At 38.4% G+C, this 25,276-nt stretch overlaps 1 protein-coding gene and 1 long non-coding RNA gene across 12 annotated transcripts in view; one reads left to right on the plus strand and one right to left on the minus strand.

The window, feature by feature from the left end:
- LOC107651827 (uncharacterized) overlaps positions 1-12,846 on the plus strand; it is a 39,763-nt gene extending 26,917 nt beyond the window's left edge. Inside the window, exons 1-3 of one of the 3 annotated variants that reach the window (XR_008917637.1) lie at positions 7,559-7,643; positions 12,047-12,190; positions 12,649-12,846. This is a non-coding gene — a long non-coding RNA (uncharacterized LOC107651827). Of the gene's footprint in view, positions 1-7,558; positions 7,644-7,810; positions 7,947-12,046; positions 12,191-12,648 lie in introns of those variants that run through there. The other 2 variants (XR_008917636.1, XR_001628940.2) reach the window with 2 other exon arrangements.
- The window catches only part of RIPOR2 (RHO family interacting cell polarization regulator 2), a 127,008-nt gene that overhangs the window by 9,072 nt on the left and 92,660 nt on the right, over positions 1-25,276 (minus strand). For 6 of the 9 annotated variants that reach the window (XM_007487858.3, XM_056823519.1, XM_056823521.1 and 3 more), the window contains 8 exons: positions 24,930-25,078; positions 21,615-21,744; positions 18,181-18,870; positions 13,913-14,094; positions 11,245-11,413; positions 7,687-7,822; positions 5,261-5,422; positions 3,796-3,954 (listed from right to left, as the gene is read on the minus strand). In XM_007487858.3, coding sequence (XP_007487920.1) covers positions 3,796-3,954; positions 5,261-5,422; positions 7,687-7,822; positions 11,245-11,413; positions 13,913-14,094; positions 18,181-18,870; positions 21,615-21,744; positions 24,930-25,078 — 1,777 coding nt within the window. Of the gene's footprint in view, positions 1-3,795; positions 3,955-5,260; positions 5,423-7,686; positions 7,823-11,244; positions 11,414-13,912; positions 14,095-14,200; positions 15,315-18,180; positions 18,871-20,833; positions 20,984-21,614; positions 21,745-24,929; positions 25,079-25,276 lie in introns of those variants that run through there. The other 3 variants (XM_001375399.5, XM_056823524.1, XM_007487860.3) reach the window with 3 other exon arrangements.

Below are 25,276 nucleotides of genomic sequence, written 5' to 3' on the forward strand. Positions count from 1 at the left end.
TTCTTTTTCTTCTTTTTTGGGGGAGGGGAATGTAGGAAGAAAATTCTATTCCTTGTATTCTTGTCACCACTAGCTTTTTCACACACCTCCCCATTGAAAAAGAAAAATTGTGAAAAAACACAAAACACTTGTAACAATCTAGCATAATCTAGCCAAACAAATCTATATATATTAGCTCTATGTCCAAAAATACATTTCATTTTGTACTTTAAGATCTCTTGTGACATAAGGATTCCACCATTAATTTAATAGTGCTTAAAGGATGTCTCTACTATGCTTATTTTAACTTGTGATTAGGCCAAACTACAACTAATTTTTAGTTATTTGGATTAATTATCTGGTCAGTTACATGGGTAAGGGCCATGTTGGGGAACCTATGGCAATGTGCTGGAGGGGGCTGTTCCTTCCCTCTCTCTACAAGTGTTTGCGGACATTTTTCCCATGACATGTCTGTAGCAGACCAATGGGGGTGCTTCCTCCCTTCCCTGTCTGGGGTTAGGCAGGGGCTCACATGTGTCATTTGGGAGCAGTTTAGGCACTCAGTCTCTCAAAGGTTCGCCATCACTGGATTAGGGCATGGAGCTAATATGGCCACAGTTATAGATTTGATTCTCATTTTTGCCTGTAGGTTGTTTCTACTTTTTGGTCCAGGCTTTTGAGTTTGTTGGTGAGGGGAACTCTTAAAGCAAAAACTTTATCAATGTAGATTGGCAACTCAACTAGTCTTACAGAGTTGCCTGGTTCACTAGGAGGTTAAGGGACTTGCCCAGGATTAGAGACCCAGTATATCCCAGAGCAAGACTTAAATTCAAATCTTCCTGACACCAAGGTTGACTCTCCATCCAATACATTATTCTGCCTCTCTACCCCTAGCTTGGTGCCTTACAAATGTGTGTTACTGGTCACAAAGGCATGGAGGATGTGAACTAGAATGACCTCCAGGAATTGATGCAGAGTGAGAGGAACAGAACCAGGAGAACATTATACACAGAGACTGATATACTGTGTATCACTGTGTAATCGAATGTAATGGGCTTCTCCATTAGTGGCAATGCAGTGATCCTGAACAACCTAGAGCGATCTAAGAGAAAGAACATTATCCACATCCAGAGGAAAAACTGTGGGAGTAGAAACACAGAAGAAAAACAACTGCTTGATTACATGGGTTAAGGGGGATATGGCTGGGGATGTAGACTCTAAATGAACATCCTAGTGCAAACATCAACAACATGGAAATGGGTTCTGATCAAGGACACATGAAATATCCAGTGGAAATGCACGGGAAGGGGTGGGGGGAGGGGAGGGAAATACACCTCATTTTGAACTTTAAGATCTCTCATGACATAAGGATCCCACCATTAATTTAATAGAGGGGAGGGAAAGAACATGATTCTTGTAACCAAGGAAAAATATTCCAAATTGACTAATAAAATTTTCAAGAAAAAAAAAAAAGCATGGAGGAAGAGAGATTGTGGATATTATAAGCCCATCAGTGTTATTGGTTGGAGACACTACTTGAAAAAAAAAATCAGTCAACAATGCACAGCCCTAAAAGTATAATCCAGCTCTTTATTTGTCCCAGTTTGCTCTCCAAGAACATTTTTAATAAAACACATTTTAAACTTTGGTCTAAATTCTATAATTTACATCTGTAAGGACCACAATGGAATAACTAATGCCTCATATACTAAGCACTTTAAAATGTAAAAAGTGCTTGCCAACTGTGCATAATCTTTGGTCCAGTAATAACACTACTGGTTCTGTATCCCAAAGAGATTTAAAAATAGGAGGTGGGGAAGGACCTACTTGTAAAAAATTATTTATAGCAGCCCTTTTGGTGGTGTCAAAGAATTAGAAACTGAGGGGATGTTTACCAATTGGGTAATGGCTGAACCATCTGTGGTATATGATGGTGATGGAATTCTATTGTGCTGTAAGAAATGATCAACAAGATGATTTCAGAAAGAACTGGAAAGACCTGCACAAACTGATGCTGAAAAAAACAGAACTAGGAGATCATTGTATATTGTGGGATAATCAACCTGTGAAAGACTTAGCTACTTTCAGCAATACAATGATCTGGGACAATTCTGAAGGACTTGTGAAAAAGAATGTTATCCACCTTCAGAGAAAGAACTGTTGGAGTCAGAATACAGATGATAGCATACAATTTTTCTCTTTAGTTTATTGCGTTTTTGATTTATGTGAATATTCTCTTACAACAGTAAACAATATAGAAATAGGTTTTGTATGATAATACATGTATAACCCAGATCAAATTGCTTACTGACTCTGGGAAGGGGGAGAGATGGGAGAGAGGGAGACAATTTGGATCTTATAACATCAGAAAACTTATGTGGAAAATTGTTATTACATGTAATTGATAAAATAAAATATTTTAGAAAGCGTTTGCTTAATAACAAAATTGTGAGGAAGACAGCACAAATATTATTCCCATATTAAAGATGAAGCAGAAACTAAATCTGAGAGAATTGAAGTGACTTGTTTAGGTTCCTCTGAGCCCTAACTTTATAATAATATTCCTCTTTCCTTGTCCAGGATAGTTTTGCTTCACATTTTCATTTCATTTATTTTTTCTCCTGTGCTCTACTCTCCTGAATTCTTGTGAGCAAAGATCACTCCTGTTTTCTGTTATTAGAGCTCTACCTACAGTCAAAAGAAAATAGCAATTGGAAGACTGCAACCTATATGCTGCAAATAAATTATAAAGAAATTGGTGTTATGATTAAAATGATCTCAATTCATTTTGGGGTAAGAATATAAGTTTATTATTTATATCTATCTATTGGTTAGGCCAGTAGCATGACCAATAAGGTAACATGTAGGGCTTTGAATCTTGGTCAGGCAGTTTAATACATAGAATTTTAGGAGTTCATTACTAATCCTCTCCCTTGAACAATCCAAGACATCTCCAACTGGTGAATACCCAGCTAGAAGACAGTTTGTCAAACCCTCAGCTCTTCCCCACACCAGCAAGTAGGCAGGTAAAGGTTTATAAATACTGCCTTGTTCCCTTCATTTACTAAACAAATTCTGTTAAAAAAGAGGATATTGGGGGCAGCTGGGTAGCTCAGTGGATTGAGAGCCAGGCCTAGAGACGGGAGGTCCTAGGTTCAAATCCGGCCTCAGCCACTTCCTAGCTGTGTGACCCTGGGCAAGTCACTTGACCCCCATTGCCTACCCTTACCACTCTTCTGCCTTGACTCCAAGACGGAAGGTAAGGGTTTTAAAAAAAAAAGAAAGAGGATATTCTTTGGGATTCGTAAGGAAAAAGCAAATGCAAAAAGCAGTAGAATGGATATAATTCTCTCTAATAGGCCTTTTAATTTTAATTGAGGCCTTTCTGCTACTCCAAGGTCTTGATATAAGATTTAATATAGTATATGAAAAATAAATTCTTACACTAGTCAACATTAGAATCACTTCCAGCCTTCCCATTAATGGCATTCTATCAGTTAAATTATTGGAGTATTGGCAGAAATTCCTTTGCTCATTCACCAGCAGACAGTTTATGTTAACAAAGCAAAATTCATTTAAATCAATAATCAATTATATTATCATATTATATAACAATACAATATATATTATGTTATAATATTATGATTAAGCACCTTCTAAGTGCCAGACATTGCCATGGGCACAAGGGATACAAAGAACAAAAGGCTTTTAAATGATAAAACATCAAGAAGAAAATGGGATTACCATCAGGAAAGGCAGAATAGTTAGATGGAAAGTCAACAACTATCATCATCAGACCAATCTAAGGGACCTTACCTTGCTTAGCCAAATGAATTAGGTAACCCTCAAGGTCACTCACACCATTCAGGGCAAAGTAATGATAATACTGAAAAACGGTGATGATCTCAGAGGAGAGGCTGGAGGAAAGCAGAGGCTCAGCCCGATCCAGAATTCGACACACCAGAGTTCGAAATGCTTTGTGGAAGAAAGGGAGAGGTCAGTTCTATAGACTAAGGAAGTTCAGCCCATCAGCTGAGATCAGTTAAGTCACTTGGCCAGAGTCACAGAATCCAACAGTCAAACCCAAATCCTGTGACATTCTTTCTACTATCCCAGGTTGCCTCCCTATTTAGGAATCTCAGGATCTCCCCAGTGGAAGTTTTCTAAGAAAACCTAAACTGAAGCTCAGGCAGTTCTTCCTAAGAGACGATAAAATGTTGAGACATTTTTCAGTTATGTCCAATTCTTTGTGATCCCATTTGGGGTTTTCTTAGGAAAGATATTGGAGTGGTTTGCCATTTCCTTCTTCAGCTCATTTTACAGATACAGAAACTGAGGCAAATAGGATTTGTCTCAGGCTGGATGTTAATATGTGTCTTCCTGACTCTAGGACTAGTACTCTATCCACTGTTTCACCTAGCTACCCAGAATGAAAGGATCAAAGGATCTAAACCTTCATAAGATGATAAATCTAGACCATGGAGGCCACTAAGTCCAATTCTAACTCACCCAAGTTCCCACAGATAATAAATAACAAAAGTAGGATCCAGAACCAATGCCTTTCCTTCTTGTTCCCTGACTGTCTGTTTGTCTGTCTGTCTATCTTCCCCTTCTGTCTTAGAATTGACAGCAAGTGTCAGTTCTAAGACAGAAAAATGGTAAGAGCTAGGCAATTGGGGTTAAGTGACCTACCCAGAATCACACAGCTAGAAAGTAACTGAGGCTGGACTTGAACTCAGGACCTCCTATCTTTAGGCCTGGCTTTCTATGCACTGAGTCATCTAGCTGACTCTGTTCTTTCCACTGTACCCTGATACCTCCTAAAATGATGTACCCGTTCCTGTGGAAACCCTTCCTATTTCCTTGGGCAAGTATAGACTTCGAGAAGGTGAAATGTTATCTTAACTAATGCAAATTTTTAAAAACAGTAATAGCAAAAAGGAGGTTTCCCAGCCTGCCCAAAGACTTTGATTCTCACAGCAAGTAATTAAGTGCCAGTGTCATTGTATGCCCAAAGTCCTTAGCTTTCTCTTTTTCCATTTCTGAAACCTTTCCTCTATGGCTTTCTTCTGTGTTCTGATCCCACCTCCTAGTGATTGGTCCATCACTTGGAAATCTTGGATAATTCTGAAGAGGCTTGAATTGGAGAACAGACTGGCAAAAGCCTTTCAGAGCCTGGGAGTGAAGAGGCCTGGGATACTATGGATCATAACAAGCCTGGATAAAGTAGCCACTGAACTCACTGAAAGGATAAGATCAAGTCTGTAGGTCTGCAACATACCTGTTTCTGCAAGTCCTGGATGTTCTTTGTTGACAGTTCCGGAAAAGCTGACCTCAAGCTGCTTCATTACCCTGTCAACGGAGGTGTGGTAGACACCTATAGGACTGCAACACTTTGTCCAAAAAGACAGGAGTGACAACTTTTTATGGAATTCTGGGATAGCTGGTGGGGGAAAAAAGTCACATTATATAGCTAGATTTTAATGGTGTGCAAAGGGTTTCCTCCACACCTCCCTGAGAGTCACATAGTCTAGTTATTATTGTTCAAATTCAATAGATTAGGAAATCAAGGATAGGAGAGATTATGATTTGCCAAAGGTAATGGCTATTAAGTGTTAGCTTTAGTTTTCCAATGAAATAAAGCAGATAAAGAAAGTTGGGGAGATTGTAGGGAGGGGGAATGACTGAGGGGGTGGTGGTGTGGGAGGGAAAATGAGCATAGGGGAAGGAGTGGCAAGCATTTTTTTCTTAGAGTTTTAAGTATGTAATACAGTAGGTTGGCCACAAACTTCCTCTAGGAAGCTTCCATGTTGGTTTAAGATATAAAGCTGTGGTGTTTCCCAAGTAACCCAGGGAGCATCAAGAAAAGACCAATGGAATGTATCAACATTGAAATGGTGGTGATGGTGCTCTATACCCTGACCTTCATATTGCTATTATTCTCCTAGACCTCTGTGGGAGAGTCACTAAACCCCCTTTGCTTACCCCTTGCTCTTCTGTCTTAGAATTATTAATAAGACAGAAAGCAAGAGTTTAAAAAATAAGAAGGGGGAGGCTGGGTAGCTCAGTGGATTGAGAGCCAGGCCTAGAGATGGGAGGTCCTGGGTTCAAATCTGGCCTCAGATACTTCCTAACTATGTGACCCTGAGCAAGTCACTTGACCCCCATTGCCTAGCCCTTACCACTCTTCTGTCTTGGAACCAATACATAGCATTATGTATTGGTTTTATGTATTGGTTCCAAGACGGAAGGTAAGGGTCCTCAAAAATAAACAAAAAAGCAAACAAATAAATAAATAGAGAATTATCCCTAATGCTTTGATGTTTCTGGTCTGGCACAAAGTCAACCTGGATGAGGAAGGTGGGAAAAACTGGCTTGATGTCAAGTTGAATGCTAAATGGGAAGTGGGAAGATGGGATATGGCCACATTTACAGGATTAATGAAAATAAAAGGGAGAGTTTTCATGTTAATGATTTGGATATATCTTCTCATCCCTTCCACAGCAATCCTTTGGGGTGAGTAGGGCAACAGAGGCTCAGTGACATTAAATAACTAATAAGTGGAAGGGCTGAGATTAGAACAAGTCTCCCCACAGTGTCCTTTCCACTCAGTCCAGGCCAAGGAATGCCTCCAGAAGGAAGATCTGGGTTGAGTGAATGCCTAGCCACATCACTTATCAGGGAGTTTCAGGTTTAAGTAATGAAACTAAACTAAAAAACCAGTCAAGGGACTTGCATGACTTTCACTGAACAGCTGATGTGAAACTCTTCTCAGATGACTAGGATTCTTTGGAAACTGAAATTCATGATTTTGCAAGTGTCCAATTTTCAAACCTCATGAGTTCAGAGTATTTTTGGCAGTCCGCATTTTCCATCTGAGCCTCCCCACCTTCCCTTCCCACGCTTATGGACCATTCTGGGTAACAGTTTGCCAATGGGGGCACAGTTAGAAAGTACAATGGATAGAACAAACCAGCCATGGAGTCAGGAAGACCTGGGCTCAAATCTGGCTTCAGAAATTTGCTAGCTGTGTGACCCTGGGCAAGTCACGTAGCCCTGATTACCTAGACCTTGCCACTCTTCTGTCTTAGAACTAAAACTAAGATAGAAGCTAAAGGTTTCAACCCCTCTGCCCCCAAAACACCATAGTTTGCCTATAGGCTTGTGAATTAACTTGCTAGTTTTGTACTTTTATTTTTTAAAAACTCTTACTTCTGTCTTAAGAACTGATATTATGTATCAAAAGAGCAGTAAGGGCCAGGCAATTGGGGTTAAGTGACCTGACCTGGGGTTATTCAGCTAAGGATAGAGGTCAGATTTGGATCTGGGACTTCTCATTTCTAACCCAGTTGCCCCTAGTTTTGTACTTTTGTACTTTTCCAGTAAGGGTTAGTAGAAGAAAATTGTCTAGTAGCCAGACATCTTGTGGGAATAAACCTAGGCTTACTGGGGGGGGGGGGGGGGAGGAGGGCATTTAGGGAAGCAATAATCCCAAGACTTCTGAAAATGGAAATCATACCTTGTTTATTTCTATTCTATGGCCAGAGACGGCCCTTTATGCCATCATGCCATTCTAGAGCTGGAAGAGAACTAAGAGGCCATCTCATTTTACAGACAAGGAAACTAAGGCCAAGGGAGTTTGGGACTTTCTCATAGTCATGGAGGTCAGCTTCACCTGAGATTTAGTCTTATCTCACAGATACTCACCTTCTATGACAGAGCTGATGTTCCCCATGTTTTCATCACTGACCGCTGCAAGTTTCTCCATCACTTGGACTTGTCCAGAGAGCTTCTCTAAGAGATTTCTCGCTATTAATGGAGTTTTGCTTGAGAACACAATTTGCTAATAAAATAAACAAAGTCACTATTTCAATAGTTTTCATCAACCCAATTCAACAAATGTTTAAGGACCTACTATGCTCCAAGTACCGTGTTAAGTCTTGGGGAGATATAAAGACAAAGTGCAGGTAGCCAATCTCAACCCATTTCCTCCTATTCATACCTTTGTTGTATGATATAAAGTTTGATCACTTTGTACAGTTATTCCTGATTAATTTGAGCATTCAACAGGAATCCCAACAGTCTGATATAAATAGATTTGTTAGTATCATTTTAACTTTTATTTCTGACTATATTTGAAATTGTACTCTTCAATGTAAATTGGTGAGGCTTTCACCCACTTCTCTTTCTTTTTACTTAAGATGTTAAATTTTAACTTGCCCTTTAAAATCTACCATTTATGAGGCAATTGGCTGTGTACAGATATGGATGTAATTGCAGAAAAAATTAACCTCAAGGGTAGTTAGGTCTCAGTTTCATTGAGTAGAAGTAATGGTCAGTTCATTATTAATATGATGTAATTATTTATAAAAATATTTTATAATATCTTTTTTTTGGTCATGCTTAAAAGGAAGTCATGCCAGGTATGCTAAGTGCTTGGGGTTTGAAAAATGAAACTTTCTGATGAAAAGAAAAAGTTACCAAGAATACATGGTGATACTTGTTATACAAGCAAATGCAATATTAATAAACTGTCTTAACTACCCCAGATTAAGATATTACTGTTTTGCCAGCTCTGTGCACTTGCACTCTGATTGGATTTATCGGCTAGCAGAGTTTCACCTTAAAATAGATGGATAAATTATTGATGAATCTGTAATTATTTTCTAATCTGCAGTCATTCACCTAATTTTCCCAATGCCCTTCTTTGGTTTCCAATTTCAAAGTCTCACTCCATGAATGCTATGATTAAGATCTCATCATGGATACTGGCAGTCATTTGACAACCTGACTATGCAGGGAGCCAACAAGTTTCTAGAAGGAAATCATCTTTTGGAGAGTCACCAGAAATATTTAATTCTTCACTAACTGGTTGATAATTTCCAGAGCAATTTATTTAACACAATATCAGGTTCAATGAGGATAATTTTTTTAAAAAGTGTGAAAGCAGTCTTATAGAAATGCTTAGTGATAATAATATAGTCAAGAATAAATAAAAACCCTAGTTCATGTTGACCAGAAAATGTTCTGTTCAATTTCTTTCTGGTCTTCATGGCTTACCAACCCAATACCATGTTTATGGGATGACTTGTAATTCTTCAGACATATACTAGGATCCTGGCCAGATGGCTCAAATTAGATCTATCTATAGCTAGTGATCTTAATTGGTAGCCAATTTATCATCACCCTTAAAAACCATCTGAGGCTATTTTAAGTAGTCTTATTTGTGGGAGAAGGGGATGAGAGAATACGGCTATTCTAGGTCCACACCTGCTCCTCAGCCTAAGAAACTTGCTTTTGGTTCCGCATAACTTCCTTTTCTACTTTTGAGGTCCTAACCAGACTCATCTAATTAATGGGGATAGAGAGTGAGACAGTCAACTGGAGCTTGCTTCCAGGTCTGGGTGCCCACTTCTTGTTTACCCCTCTGAAGCATAATTATGTCTCTAGATCCCTTATTGTATTCCCATTTCCTGGACAACTATGTAGAGGAAAGGGGACAGGAAAAGTAGACTAAGTAGATACAGCAGATATACTATGCTGTCTTTGTAAATTCTCAAGTGCTTGGCACATAATAAGCACAAGATAAATGCTCTTCTATTCCATTCTACAAATGAATTCTCTTTCCCTCAGAACTATAGCATAATTCTAAACTGTTCATTCAACATAAAAAATATTTTTAGAACAGCCAGAAATGGAGAGAAAATGTATTGGCATGTATATTATCTTCCCTATTTAGGAGTGTGAGCTCCCTGAGAGCCCGGACTGCCTACTTTTCCTAGCTGAATCCTCAGTACATATAATAATTCTCAACACTTGGGTGTTTAAATCCTTTCCCCCCCTTCTTTTCTTTCATCTGTTTATTACTAGAAATGCAAGTGAGTGACAGCTTAGAAGTGACAAAAAAACCACCCTGACTGATTTTGGGAAAATAACGGATCAATTCTCTGGCTCTCTTCTGACTGAGGAGCTAAAGGTCTTTGCTAGTATTTTTATTGGATTGAAGATAGTCGATTCATATCGACATGCTTTTATTAGGATCTGTTTCAGTGTTGTGTTCATTCTTTCAGGATGTTGGGCTCTAGGGCTGCTTAATGTGAAAGGCTGGTAACTGTGCCCTGCGGAAGGCAGCCTTATCAAGAATTGATTGTTATAAAAGTGGTTGGATATTTTCCTGAAACTGGTGTTGGTGGAATAGGTGTGATGGATGTCTGTGACACACATAGTTTAGTTAAAGTGTCTGTGGAGGATGTAGCGCTAAAGTTTGTATTCAGTAGCTGTGAAAACTGTGAGAGTCAGTTAGTGAATGTGTCACTGGGGTGTTTAGACAGTGCATGTATCAGTAGGAGGTTGTTTGGATCCAGATCCCCACAGGGTTCATGTTGGCTCCTGGAATTAATCTGCATTTAGGAAGTGAGAGGCAATGCAGGGCTTATAATAAATGTATCCAGAAAAAGAGAGAAAAATAAAGGTTACGAAGTGCAGTGCCCCTTCTTTAAATCTAAGCCAGCATGACTGATGGAGCACTGGTCCTAATGTCAATGCCTCCAGGACATTTTGAGGACTAAGATGAGATCTGTTTGGCACAGTTCTGATTCTCCAAATAGAAAAATGCTCAGAGTGGCGAGGAGCAGATGCAGAGATAGACAGAATGTGTGTGTGTGTATGTGTATGTGTGTGTACGTGTGTGAGTGAATGGAGAATGACCATGTCATTGGATCTTTTTCTTGAAAATATATCACCTAAAGAGAAGGCTTTTGGAGCTCAATCTCAATTTCTTTGTAGATGGTGATTCTCAAAATTCTATTACCATGATTTGCCATTAATTGATCTGCGTAATTCTACTCCATTACCATTAAGAGACCTAGCTTCTAAGACTGGTGTGGGACCCTGTGAGATTAGTTCTGATGATCTTCAGTGTTTTGGGTGGATGCTCTCTCTCTGCCTGGATTGGACCGTGAGTAATGTTTCAAAAAAGTGGATGCTAGGAGGGTATAGAAACTTACCCATGCTAGCCAGAAAATTGAATAGTTTAGTCCATAGCAAGGCTCCTTTCATTTTCATGTGCACTCATTGTGTCAGCTAAATAAAAAAGGGGGATTTTGATAACAAGCATTAACTGCCTACATGTGCTGGGTGATTAGGAAATATTGAGAAATGAAAGTCCCTTCCTTCAAGGAGCTTATTCGATTGAATCCATCCAATTCCATTATGTATGAGTATCCTGTGGCACAAATAGAGAGGGAATATATACAACAATCCTACCTGGACGAGCTGGGTACAGTATTGCAAATGCCTAACTATGGTGATGTCAAGGCTTTCATTTCCTGTGGTCAGGGGAAGAGGACTTCCCGCTACACTGGTACCGACTCCCGTGTCTTCTGTCAGCGCTTCACTAGGATGCCCCCTGGCTTCGGGGTGTATCGATCTGTAACTGTTGAGGCAGGAGGGTGGGTGAAACATTCACAACTTTTTTTTTTAAAACTATTCCTTCTGTCTTAGACTTGGCACTAAATATCGATTCTAAGACAGAACAGTAACAACTAGGGGTAAGTAACTTGCCCAAAATCACACAGCTAGGAAGTGTCTGAGGCCAGATTTAAAAATAGGACCTCTTGTCTCTAGGTTGGGCTCTCTATCCACAGAGCCACCTAGCTATCCCCACAATTTGTTTTTAAAGGCAAGTGACAGGACAACTTCATATAGCTATAATTTGGCTCCTCCAGAAACAGTGACTTGTCAGTTGACAGCCATGAAGAATGGAGAAACCATTTAACGAATACCCCATATCTCAGTCTGGAAGGCAAGTATTCTGAAATCAAGTGACTGAGCAGAGACCCATGTTTGTTCCTCAAGAACAATAAGCCTTTTATAAAGGATTTTCATTAAGAAGCCTTTGAAACAGGCTCTCATTTTGTACTTCTTGTGTTTTTCTGGACTGTTGACAGGGTGATTTGCCAAATTTTCTGGGATTAAACCAGCCTCTAGATTTGTGGTTTCCCAAGAGCAATACTATTAAGAAATAGTCTGTCAAAGCTTGTTTTTGTTTTTGTTTTTCTGGCCACAGATCAATGGCTACTTGAAGAATGAAAAGTGGGAAAAAACTACTGAAATGAGAGACGTTCTACTCTGGACCAAAATGAAAGAAGTTAAACACCAACTCTCCAAGAAGACTTGAAATTGCAGAGGAGCAGTATATACCTACAAGCAGGTAGGTGGCTTAGTGGATAAAATCATAAAGTCTGACTCCCATAGACATTTATTAGCTACGTAAGTTACATAACCCCTCAGTCTTAGTTTCCTCAGTGGTAAAATGGGGATAATAATAATATCTACCTCATAGAGCTGTTGTGAGGATCAAATGAGATAACATGCAAACCTAAAAACCCTCTAAAAATTCTAGATGATGATGATCTAGAGTTACAGAGGGAGTTTCCTCACAGGGTGTTCTCTAGATGAATGAAATTATAATTCTGTTCCATTAAGTCTGTTTGTAAATTGTCTCAAACCCATCTCCCTTTCCCAAAAACTCCTTGCTGAAATTAAAACCTCCCCTAAATTAGAAACACCAAGATTTAGAATCAATTCAAATCCAATTAGGTTAGTAAGGATAACTTGTAGGGGAGAACTAATCACCATTATAATTAAAACACTTTATTAATTTTTCAGGTTGAATGTGAGTAACCCTGAGGTTGGTCCAACAACAAACTCCATGTGGCATTTTTCTTCTCAGGTTCTAGTTCACATATAAGAAAAAAACTCAAGAAAAAGAATGAACCCTTCTAAAAGTTGGATTTCTTGAAAGCAGAATAGCTTTAGTTTGCTGTAACTTGAAAACCTGTTTAAATTAAATTAAATCTTTTTTCTCTGGGAAAATATTTGGTGACCTCTTTGTAGTAATTGATAGAACTGGGCATGTTCCAACATGGTTGTTTTACCCCACCTGAAATTACAAAATAAAATACCATGTTCTAATGTGAAAATATAGTTCTAGCCATACCAAGAAACACAATGAAGATCATCTTGGGACATTAGCATCTTGCCCATTCCACCAAAAAGACAGAGGACAAGAAGAAAGCCATGTTATAACAACTGGGGTAAGGAGTGGGGAACAGGGTAGAGTCAGTAACCCTTATAAAATAGTGCATAAATCTGGCCTTCTGTTACCATGATTGACAAACATAATCCATGCAAAGCCTCAGTGGGATAAAGGAAAGGAGAAAAATAGCTCAAAACAAAAGAAGGAATTAGTAATCAGATCCATGTGAAGGAGAACCAGGTCCAAACCTATGTCAAGGAAGAGTTCTGAAATAATGCTTCTGTCTCCCTTGTTAACTACCAATTATTTACTTTGGGGACAATTTGCAGAAACTGAAATCTAAACAAAAAGAAATCCTAGTTTTGTTTTCCCTGACCCTGAAGAAGAAACTTATAGTGACCTACATGACCAACTCCAAACATTCATATTCTAGATGGGTTTAACCATTTTTGTTGTTGTTGAGTTGTTTCAGTTGTGTCTGACTCTTTGTGACCTGATTTGGGATTTTTTTTGGGCACAGATACTGGAGTGGTTTGCCATTTCTTTTTCCAGCTCATTTTACAGATGAGGAAACTGAGGCAAATAGGATTAAATGATTTGCTCAGGGTCACATAGCTAGGAAATGTTTGAGGCTAGATTTGAACTCAGGAAGATGGATCATCTTGACTCAGCACTCTATACAATGCGCCACTTAGTTGCCTTGGGTTTAATCACACTGGAAGTTTATTCTCATCTCTAAATACGGGGCCTCAAGAGACCACAAAGCCATTTGGACAATGAATACCATCTTCCTTGAGTAATGTGTGCACCAAGATCCACAAATAAGGAAAAAATAATTACTGAATATAGATGAGATAAGAAGAGAAGGGTGAGCTGAGACTAAGTCTGACTTACCTATTTTTCTCAGTCTCAGTGTCTGAAAATACTGAGTCAGCACCTCCTCCAACATTACAAACCTCCTCACCATCCTCCTCCTCATCAAAGTCAGAGGTGTTCAGGAAATCAAAGCTTTCTAAAGCACTCTCAACTGTAAGACTTAAACTGGAAGACCGGCTGCGGCTTCCTCCTGGCTTGCACTGAAAAGGCAGAAGGTACCAATGAAAACATAAAAAAATATATATGTAATATATATATATATATGTATATATATTCTGAAGGAGAAAACAAACACACTGCACTCAATTCAAGATAGGACATTTTTGATTCCAAACTTTTATTTTGGTTGGCATTTGATATGCTTTTGAAAAAACCTTCATTTTAACCGATTCAAGACAAAACATTTTTCGTCATTTTTCTTCCCCCCTCCTTCCCCCCAGCTTTTATTTTGGTTGACATTTAAATGTATTTTAAATCTTCGTATTCACCAAGAAATATAATTGGAATATCTTGGGAAAGAAAACTGCCTCCTTCACTTATTTACCGACCCCCCCCAACTGAAAATATAACTGAAGGATAAGGTTTAAAAAGCAATTGCTGAATCAAGGAGGTTCAAGGCTGCAGAGCATTAGGTGTGCAGAATACAAAACAATAACCTAACCTCAGATGACCAGGCCATCACTGGCCCAAGCAGAACCTGGGCATTTGAGGCAGACATTCCATAGCAGCCACAAAAGTAAGTTCTACATGTAACATTTTTCTTATCTCTCTTTAAGTTGTGCTCTTTATTGGACATTTTCAGAAGCCCCCTAGCTCTGAATTTCATACACATTTTATGACAACTAGCTTTTATGGGTAGCTTCTGTGGAAGAGCTGAAGAGAGTATCCTCTAAGAAAGGGAAGGCCCTGCCCACTCTGGAGATCTGTTCTTCTCATGGGCCAAGTCCTGTCAATCTTCTGATTGAGTCTTGGTAGCATAAGAGCAAAACCCAATACAATAGGCAGACAGCATTCATTATCAGTTACCATATTGCTGGGAATAAATAAAAATTGGATAACACCAATAAGTAGGAATTAAAGGAAAAGACGATTAAATTTTTAAAAAAGAAATAAAGAAAAGAACTGCAAACAACTTCCAAATATTCAAGGGAGTTGAAGTGGGTTGTGAAGGGAAGGTCATGTCCTGTTTGTAAAAAAGACCTAAAAGTTCTCCGTCCAGTTAGGTAGCAATGTTCGTAGATATCTCAAAGCAAGGCAGGAAAGTCCTTGCTGAGATCTCTCTTTGACACCCAAGGTGGCACAAAGCACATGGGGAAATGTCTTTCAGTCTCCTAGATCAGAGCCGTTCTCATTCACCCTCAGTGATCTCCGTCCAAGAGGCAGCATCCTTTATTTTCTGCTCCACAAGCTGTTTAGCATCCTAGGATGTGAGGGGGGAAAAAAAAAGAAAGCCTTGTCCAGCTTAATTTGGACTTACTCAGGCTGGATTCAAAGCCATTTGCCCCAGACCTACATTACCTATTAAATCTCAGGAGAAGGAGGAAATATAGTACAGACTCAACATGACATGATTCTGGGCTTTCTTTTACAGAACTAGCTGTCAACACAATGAAACAGCCTAAAGAATCCAGGTAGTCCAATATATCAAAGAGTTCTGGCAGAAGTTTTCTTTTAAAAATTAAAAAAATACAATAAAACAGCAGTTTTACTTGGTAGCAACATTTAGACAAAAGCAAAACTAATGAGCTCAGCACCCCCCCCCCCAAATTGTCTAGAAGTCTATCTGTCAATATATCCCAAGGATCATGTATTGTGTTCAGGAATGCAAGGCTGGTGCTATCAGTATAACTGATCATATCAACAACAAAACCAATGAAACCATATCATTATTTCAGTATTTTCAGAAAAAGCTTTTGACAAAAATTTAAGACCCATTTCTATTAAAAAAACACGAGTACATTGGAATAAAGGGAGCTTTCTTTAAAATGATAAATATCATCTATCTCAAACCATCGGTAAACATTATTTGTAATGGGGATAAGCTAGAAGCCTTCCTAATAACATTTGGGGGAAGCAAGGATGCCCATTGTCACCAAGAAGTCTATCTGGTCTTCCTAGGCTCTAGACAATAGCTATAGAGGAGGATTGGGTATGCTTTGAATTATTAGAGAATTACTACTAAGATTGATATTTTTCATTCTGGGTTTCAGCTCTTCATCATTTAAAAACAAATCACACTTTTATTAGGATCACAGGAATTAAGGTGATCTTCCTTCCTGTCCTGGACTCTGCCACTTACAATCTGTGATGGTAGGCATGTCACTTAACCTTTCTAAACTTCAATTTTGTGATCAAGCAGAGTAGGATTGGTCTCATTGACTTGAAAGTCTCCTTCAGTGCTAAATCTATAATTCTATGTTTTTGAGTTAGGAATAAGACCTGCACTTAATGATGTAGGAAACGCTCAGGTGACAAAACTATCAATGTAGGATGGCATCCTCTCTAAAATTTAAGTTAAGTGACTTGTCTAGGTTCACATAGAATCTGTTTCAGAGGAAGGACTTGAAACTAGGTCTTCCTGGCTTCAAGGTTGATTTGTTATCCACTATGCAATTCAAATGTTGGCTCTTCATTTGTTCAACAACACAAATAACTTTAAAAAACCATGAAGCTATTCATTTGGAGTTCCCTAAGAGGTTAAGTTGATTTTCATCACTCTCAATAAAAATGGGAGCAGTTAGATCCTTCTTGATTGCTGTCTCATGTGAAATCTCCTTTCTACCATTCACTCTTGGAGGATCAGATCTACTGCTCAATTCAGAAAATATCTCTGTGAGATATAAACAAGGCAATAGTCTGAGTAGTGAAGTAAGTGATTGCTTTCACTCCAGAGTACCTACTAATGTCAGATGGTCTCCAGTCAAGGTAACCTATGCATGTATGTGCTCAGATAAATGCTTTGAGATTGTCTTTCCAGGAAGCCAACTCAAAGAGAAAGACTGCCTTTTCTATTTCTCTGATGCCACTGTGGACAGCTGATCTTCTCTCTTATGAGTAACAGAACAGCTGAAGGCTGAAAGATGAATGATATGGTCAGCTATCTTGGGCATAAATTCACTTTTGAAACCAGGCCAGTGAGATAAGAGAAGATGGATAATGAAGCTTGTCAGAAAAATCTCTGGGCATATAATAATATATTACATAACTGAAGAATGCCAATGGGATGTATCAACACTGAAATGGTGGTGACGGTGCTCTCTGCCCTGACCTTCATATTGCTATTATTCTCCTAGACCTCTATGTGCAGAATAATGAAGCCTATGAAATGTGTCTATCCTAAGAATTACTCTTTCTCTAACAAAAAGACATAAAGTCTCTTCCAAAGAGCAAACTAATAACTAAACAAAGCAAAGCCAAGATGTCAAGAGAAATGCAGGAGAATGCAGATACTTTATAAAATGGCTCCACCATCCCATTAAGGAGCAGGAGAACTCTTGTTCAAAGAAGCCAGAACAGCTAAGTCTTCTTGATTCCCACAGGACCAGCTATGGGAATGGTGAAGATATCCCCTTCTCCTGAGCCCCAGCATTGGGACTTTCCCACTGCTACATGGTTACTTGTGATTCCCTGATCTTGGGGACCCAATATCCAGCTTCATGCCAGTCTGCAGAGTGCCATTTTGATTTCTCAGCTCTTTTTATTTTGTTTGTTTTTATTTTTTTCTCAGCTCTTAATAAATATATATTGATTAAGAAAATATTGTATTAATTTCTCAACAGCAGAATGATGGAACTGTCCTTCAGGAAAAAGAATCTCATTGTCCACAGAGTAAGAGTAAGTTCAATTGGACCATCAGATTCCCAGTTTCCTTGATATATCCCAGAGATATATCACTGTTACTGTGACCATCAAGGTCCCATAATTTTATTCTAGGGAAGATAATAACTATGAGACCTGCAGAATTAGAGCTGCTTTTTAAGCCTTTTTTTTTTAACTTAAAAATTACTATATGAGCTTCAGTCAAAAAAAAAAAAGCAAAAAACCCAAAAGCATTGTTAATTACCAAATGCTCTTGGCACTCGATCAAATGAAATTTAAATGATTTAACATTTATAAGATTGATCATGACACCAAAAAAAGCCCAAACCCAAAAGCTTTGATGTTACTCTAAACAAACTGTTGGGCATCCAGAGTCCTAGAGTCTGAAAAACAAATGTAAAACATCTTAACCTTCTCCCTACTCCACCCTTCCCAACTCATTCAAACTTTAATCAAAATATACTTACTTTAAGAACATCATCCAGGTGCATCACCTCTTGATTCAAATCTTGGAACTCTTTATATTGCTCTTTATGGGGTTCTAATGCTAGGAAAAGTCCCTGAAAAGCTTCCTCTAAGCTCCCATCTAGGAAGGATCTACAGCCTTCTGATTCTCCACTGACTGAACCCTCAAACTGAAGCCTCTCAGTGATCACTGGCACCTCTGTTGAGGTGAGCCTCTTGACAAGTTGTTTGGTGATGTTTCCTTCAAAGGTGTCCAATTCCACAGGTTTAAGCTCAGATGCCTCATCTGAATCTTGTAGAAGTGACACAGCAACATCATTTTGCAAGAACAGGCTGTCACCTCCTGGACCTGGTGTTTGTTGGCACACTTCAGAAGTAACTGGGGAGGCTTTCTGGTTCTCTTCTGTGTGCTCTGGTAGTAGCTTTGGGTCCTGGACTTCTGCTGTGGAATTCCTGAAAGAGCCTGGTCCTATGTCATCCCCAGGGAAGATCTGGGAGGCTAGGCTGCTAAGGTGATGCTCTGCTGGGGTGACAGTAATTTCTGGATTAGACTGACCAATGTTAGTAGAAGAACCACTTGATTTAGAAGATGAGGCACAATCACCATTGGGCAAGTCAAAAAAACTGAGAGATAGGGGTCTTTTTTCTTCAACTGCCATTCCATTTTCAAAGATATCATCAGGTAGATTAGACTGTGGAAATAAAGCATTCAAAGTTATTACTTCTAGAAACAAGAAAATTCAGAGCCTAGAAATGGGAGGTCCCAGGTTCAAATCTAGCCTCAGATACTTCCTAAGCTTTGTGATCCTGGGGCAAGTCACTTAACCTGCATTGTCTAGCCCTTATCACTTTTCTGCATTGGAACTAATACTTAGTGTTGCTTGTAAGACAGAAGGAAAGGGTTTAAAAAGAAGCAAACAACCCCCCAAAACAACCCTTTAGATTCTGGGGTGAAATTTATTAAACCATTTCCCATATCCATGCAGCTTCCTCCTATGCCAGTGCTTCAAAAGCTACCACTTAAGGACCCTTTATTTTCTTGTTAATCCTTAATAGTACAGGAAAGCATCTTGGATGCTTTTATTAATCTGTGATTATGTCAGAATCCGTTCAAAACATTATATATATAATCATAATAGAATGTAATAATAAAATCATAGAAATATAAAAATAACTTCATAAGTGCTTCCTAAAATTTATAATATGTGATTAATAATAAAATTATTATTTATCAGGTCATGATAAATTATTATATTCATATATTATAATTATATATAATTACGTATTAAATATATGTACATATATAATGCTTTGAGCTTTCAGGCATAATATATATTATATATAATAAAATATATGCATAATTTGTTGTAGTGCATGGGCCTTGCCAAAACAGAAGAGAGGCCCTCTAACAAAGATTCCATGGCAGGTAGAATCTCCCAGTTAGGACTCTATCTAGAACACTTTGTATATAAATGCTAGTATAGTCTCCCTGTGCTAAATAAAATCAGAACTAATTGCCCGTGTGTAATCATCCATTCAGGGAACACAAGAGGCAATAGTACTTGGAATCCATTATAGAATACTTATTGCATAAATGTATATTGCTATATATAATACTAGGCACACTCAAGTGGGCATCATCTTCAGGTAAATTGGAGACAGCAATAACTGTAGGATAGATGAAAATATACAGGGAAACTAGATAGCTCCAGAGCTAGAAACTAACAGAGACACACACACAAATATAAATATAAATATAAATATATATATGTATATACATACATATATATGTATACACACACACACACAAACACAAACACACACATTCCTGAGAACATATCAAGGGAGTTCTTTTAGGAAACTAAGATCATAATAGGCTAACATGCTAGACTCTTTAAAAATACAAACTTAAGCTTCCGGGAATGTGGCTTAGGTCTTTAATTCTTTAAATCACACAAAGTCCTCTGTCTACAGAAAGTGACAAACTATTAAGCTTCAACTAATTTTGCTGATTTTGCTGGGGAAAAGCAGACAATCATAGCTTGACTTCTGGACTTAAACAATCACATTTGCTTTCACTTTGCAAGAATCCACAACAAAGGTTAATTTTCCTTTTTTTTGTTAGCTCTTAATTTGCTTATTGTACTAGAATGGGTTACCTCTTCATTAATATATCTACAGAGGTAGTAATTTTTGCAACATGAGGCTGGCAAAATTTTCACTCATTTATCTGAAACAAAAGAATTTTGAAGATCTGTTTAAGATCATCTTGTTTACTGACTCACACTCATAGTGGTGACGTAGTGGAGACTCAAGTGGCCTCTTGAAGGTTAGAATCACATAGTAGGGTCTTTCCTTTTGATTTTTGGCACACTGTATATACCCTTGCTACATTAGGGAAAAAAGTGCTGGAAAGTCACAGAGCACCAATGACAGGTCAAGATTCCTCCATCAGGAAAGACAGAAAGACGGCCTCACAACAATGTCATCAATACCCAGGAGTGAGTTTTGCATCAACTAGAAAATCCCTATAGCCCAGACCTGATCGTTTTCCTCCAGCATTTTGTCAACAAAATCAAGTGCAAGCTGTGAAGAGAGATCACCAGACATGCCAACTGAAGGATGCACTTCAAACCTTACTCCAACCAAACTCACATAAAGATCTAGCACTGCTTTGGGGTTCAGTCTGAGGGAGGGCAGGTCACTGAAAGAACGGCTGCGCTGAAGCTTGGCCAAGAACGTATCGTGTAAGGCACTTAGGACTGCTAACCTCCGGGGCTTGATTGGTGAAGGATGCAGCCACTTCTTCAGAAGTTAAAGCAGAATGGGGGAGTTAGTCAATCAGATGGACCAAGGCCAGCATCCTCCTGTTTGTTACAAGGTCTGCTTGGTCAAACTAAACAACTGGACTTTAGAGTTGGAGTTTTTAAACTTTTTTTGAGCCATGGATCTGTTTGGCAGTCTGGGAAATGTACCCTATCTCAGAATAGTGTTTTTAAAAAATAGGATTAGCAAAGAAACTAATCATACTGAAATAGTTACTAAAACATAAGAAAACGAATTCAGACTACCTGAAATACACAGATCCCATTGGGAATCAAAAGCGAGGGTTAAGAATCCCTATTTTGGAGGAATATTAGAGAAGGAAATACAACAATAAGTTTATGAGCGAGGAGGTGGGGCTGAGTGCAGACAGAGGAGCACAAACATATTTTGAATATATTTTATCAGTGAACAGGAAGAATAAGGTAGCCCTTGATGGGTAGAGAGGGAAGGGAGAAAAAAGAAGAAGGTTCAGGGCAGGGAGGGGAAGGATGGCACAGGGAAGTAGTTCTGAAAAGAGGCCACTTGTACTGTTTGTCAAGCATTTCAAACATGTGGCATGGGCACTGCTTTGCTTTCGTCACAGCAACCCAGGAGACCACCTTGAACTTACAAAAAACGAGTGATCCTTGAAGGTAGGGGTTTCTGGAGTGCCTTGGCTATACATGGACATCCTCCTCTGGAGAGCTGAGGCCTTATTCCCAGTGCCTGTAGATGACGTTATGTCCTCCACATCAAACGGACTGCAAAACAATTGTTCTTTTATTATGCTGCAGAGTGTGCAGGATTTTCAAATCCACCTCTGGCCCTTCAACAAAAGGCCAAAATACACATTCTCACCGAAGTGCCTAACTTGCACAGAAGCCAAATGAAATAAAAAGGAATTGGGCGGAACTTGGCCAGGTGTATTTCAGAACATAAGTAAAAATCTAGGCGGGAAAAACCAATGGTTATTAAACTGAATTTAGAGACAGAAGAACCCAGGTTCTATTCTTACCCTCACTTACATCTAACTTAATGTGACTTTCATATAATTTAATCTTCACTTTTCTTTGTGCCTGTTCTTCTATTTATAAAAGCAGAATTTTAATATTTATATCTCTTAAGGGTTCTAGGATTTTAGAATTGGAAGGACCCTTAGAGATCAGCTATTCCAGCACCCTCCTTTTTCAGATGAAGAAATTCAGAGATGATATGAAGAGTCTTAAGAGTGCTATGAATCTCTGGAGATAGACATTATACCAATTCAAGGGATTAGCATACTATGATTCAATATAAATAAAACACTTGAAAGTATAATCCTATTTATTTTTAGCTGTTGCAAAAGCCACTTGTGATTGTGATGAATGATGTTCTGTTCCAAATAATTCCAGTCATTACAATACCATGCAGCTCATCTATCAGAAAAGAATCTCCTTTTCTAGACAAAATTTCAAAGCTAATAACAAAATTGTTTCAGTATATAATAAGAGAGTTGCTGGGTTTGTGCCTTACTCTCCTTCTGCCATCAATGTTCTGTGTCACTCAGGGGGTACTGAGTGATAACAAGGACAAAATTTTCATAACCATATGTTATAAGCACTTCAATTTTTTTTTTTGCTAGCAAATGGCATTTATTTTCCTTCTTGAGATATGGTATTGTTTTGAAGGGAGGGGAGGTATTAAGAAATAAAGGAAATGAAACAATCCTCTGAAAAGAGGATAGTAAGTAAATGTCTTAACATTTATAAAATGTTTCCAGGTCAGCACCCAAAGCAGAATCCCTTTCATTTTACTGGAGATAATGTATAGACGCATACGCTTATTTCAAACATCACCAGTGTTCACCTGACTTACATCAGCAACATGTCACAATGAGGAATGTACTGAATTGGGAGTCAGAGGGTCCTGAGATTGAATTCCAAAGTTGCTTTGAAGCACTTCAACTTTTAACATAGTTAAGTTATCTCCTACAGGAGGCAGCTTTAGGTAACTTTCTGTTGGAATCCTGATTGAGAAAATAAATCTTTTGCTTTTAGGAGGTTCATCCATCTTAGCAAATTACGTTATTGAGTATATTTATCTAAGACTTATGCTCCCCTGTCTATTTCCAAAAAAGGATTGGAAATGACTCAAAAAACTAAATTTGGCATTAAAAAGGGAAATTGAAAACATTTAAAAGTAAGTATGAATAGGTAGAAGAACAAGAGAAAGCATAATACTATGTCATGATCTTTTCTCTCTCATCTTCCTGATGTCTCTGTTGACCACTTTTTTTACTCCTGAATACTCTTCTTATCTTGGGGTTTTTGTCTTGTGACTTTTTTCCATCTCCTTTGCTGGATACTTTCCCAGCTCATGTCCATTAACTGTGAATATTCTCTTCAAAGTCTTTGTCTTGGGCCATCTTCTCATTTCTCTCCATACTTTATTTGGTGATCTCTTCAGTTTTTATGGGGACAACTGTTATCTCTATTTAGATGGTTCAAAAATCTAGCTATCTCACCTCTTTCCTTCTCCTGAACTTGGTCCCATGTCACCACGGAGTACTGGAAATTTCATATTGCAGGTTGCATAGGCATCTTAAAGTCAATGTGTGTCCAAAATAGAACTCACTATCTTTTTCTCCAAGCCCATCCCTTTGGAACTGCCCCATTAGTTGAGGGCATCATCATCCCCCAGTCTCCTAGGTTCACAAGTTTGATGTCATCTTCCACTCTTTCCTCTTGTTCATTCCACATATCCAGTCTGATGTCAAATCTCATAATTTCTTTCTCCACAACATCTATCCAATAAGTTCCATTTTCTACTTGTCCAGCCACTACTCTTGCTCAGGCTCTTGCCACCTCTTAACCAGTTAGGATTAACTCTCCCCTTGTCTATTTTTTAGCTAATTAAATCAAGAACTTAAAGTACTTTAAGTTACTAACACTAAGTAAGAGAATCCAGGAGTCCCTTACTAGAATATGCTCACACCTCCAAAGGTCACTGCTCATCCCTTTGGGCAGTGCTAGGCAAATTGAAAGACTGCAATTAGTTCCTGTAAAGTGGGGGAGCACAGTAAGGGTGCTTTGAGTTCTTGATTTGTTTAGCTAAAAATAGACAAGGGGAGAGTTAATCCTATCTTTACACTACTGTAGCAAGCTTCTAATTTGATTTCCTACTTCAGGTCTATCCCCATTACATTTCTATATAGATGCCAGAATGACTTTCTTATTTTAAAAAGAAACTCCAGACGGTCCCATTATAGCTAAGACTAAATATAAAATCTTCTGCTTTGGCATTTAAATTCCTTGCAACCTGGCTTATTATCTTCCCAGGCTTCTTGCATGTTTCTTCTCTCTATATTCTCTATGGTCCAGACATATTGGCCTTCTCTCTGTTCCTCACACATAAAACTTTATTATCTACTTGCCCACCTCCAGGCATTTGCAGGGCTGCTCCCATGCCCTCACCTCTACTTTGAAGAATCCCCGACTTTTTTTCTAATTAATTTTAGAATATTTTTTCTATGGATCCCTGACTTTAAGAATCAGTTTATGTCACCTCCTAACAAAAGGCCTTTTGTAGATCCTTCACCTACTACTGCCTTTCCCTCTATGGCTACCTTCTCTTTACTTCTAATTGATGCACATATTGCTTTTGCTATAAGAATGTAATCTCCTTGAGAGCCAGGCCTACTTTTGCTTTTTCTTCATATCTCTGGCACTTACCATAGCCTCTGACACCTAATAAGTATGTGATAAATGAATATTAATTGATATGAGATACAAAAAATATCTTAAAATAACCAGATGAATATCATAATCCTTCTGGAAAATTAACTATCTCATTTCAGAATAGTCTGGTTTATTTGTATATTTATCTAAAAATAATTTTTGGGGAGGAGATAAGAGTAGGAGGGTAGGTTGCCCACTCTTTGAAAGCAAATTTAGAAAGGATAACTTACTACCAAGTGATCTCCAAGTTTAATTTGATGGTGCCAAGGTCATTGATGTCAACAGCTACCACCTGAGGCCGAGCTGCAAAAAGGTCTTTTGTCTCACAGGTGACACTTCCCACCAGGATATGAGTTGCAAGTCCTTTAAGTTCTGTGACCTATTAGAGAGAAAAAGAAAGGGCCATGCTGGTAATGTAAGTGTAAAGGGGAAATGCCATTTTAAAAGAATACGATTATATAGTATATCTTATCAAGGAAGAAAGAAACCAGCCATCTGGAAGAAAGAAACCAGTAATTCAGTAACAAAAGGATTTGGAGTATAAGATGATATGCACCAATCAAAGGAGTCTGTACAC

The sequence above is a fragment of the Monodelphis domestica genome, chromosome 3 (assembly GCF_027887165.1).
Source record: "Monodelphis domestica isolate mMonDom1 chromosome 3, mMonDom1.pri, whole genome shotgun sequence".
Lineage (NCBI taxonomy): Eukaryota > Metazoa > Chordata > Mammalia > Didelphimorphia > Didelphidae > Monodelphis > Monodelphis domestica.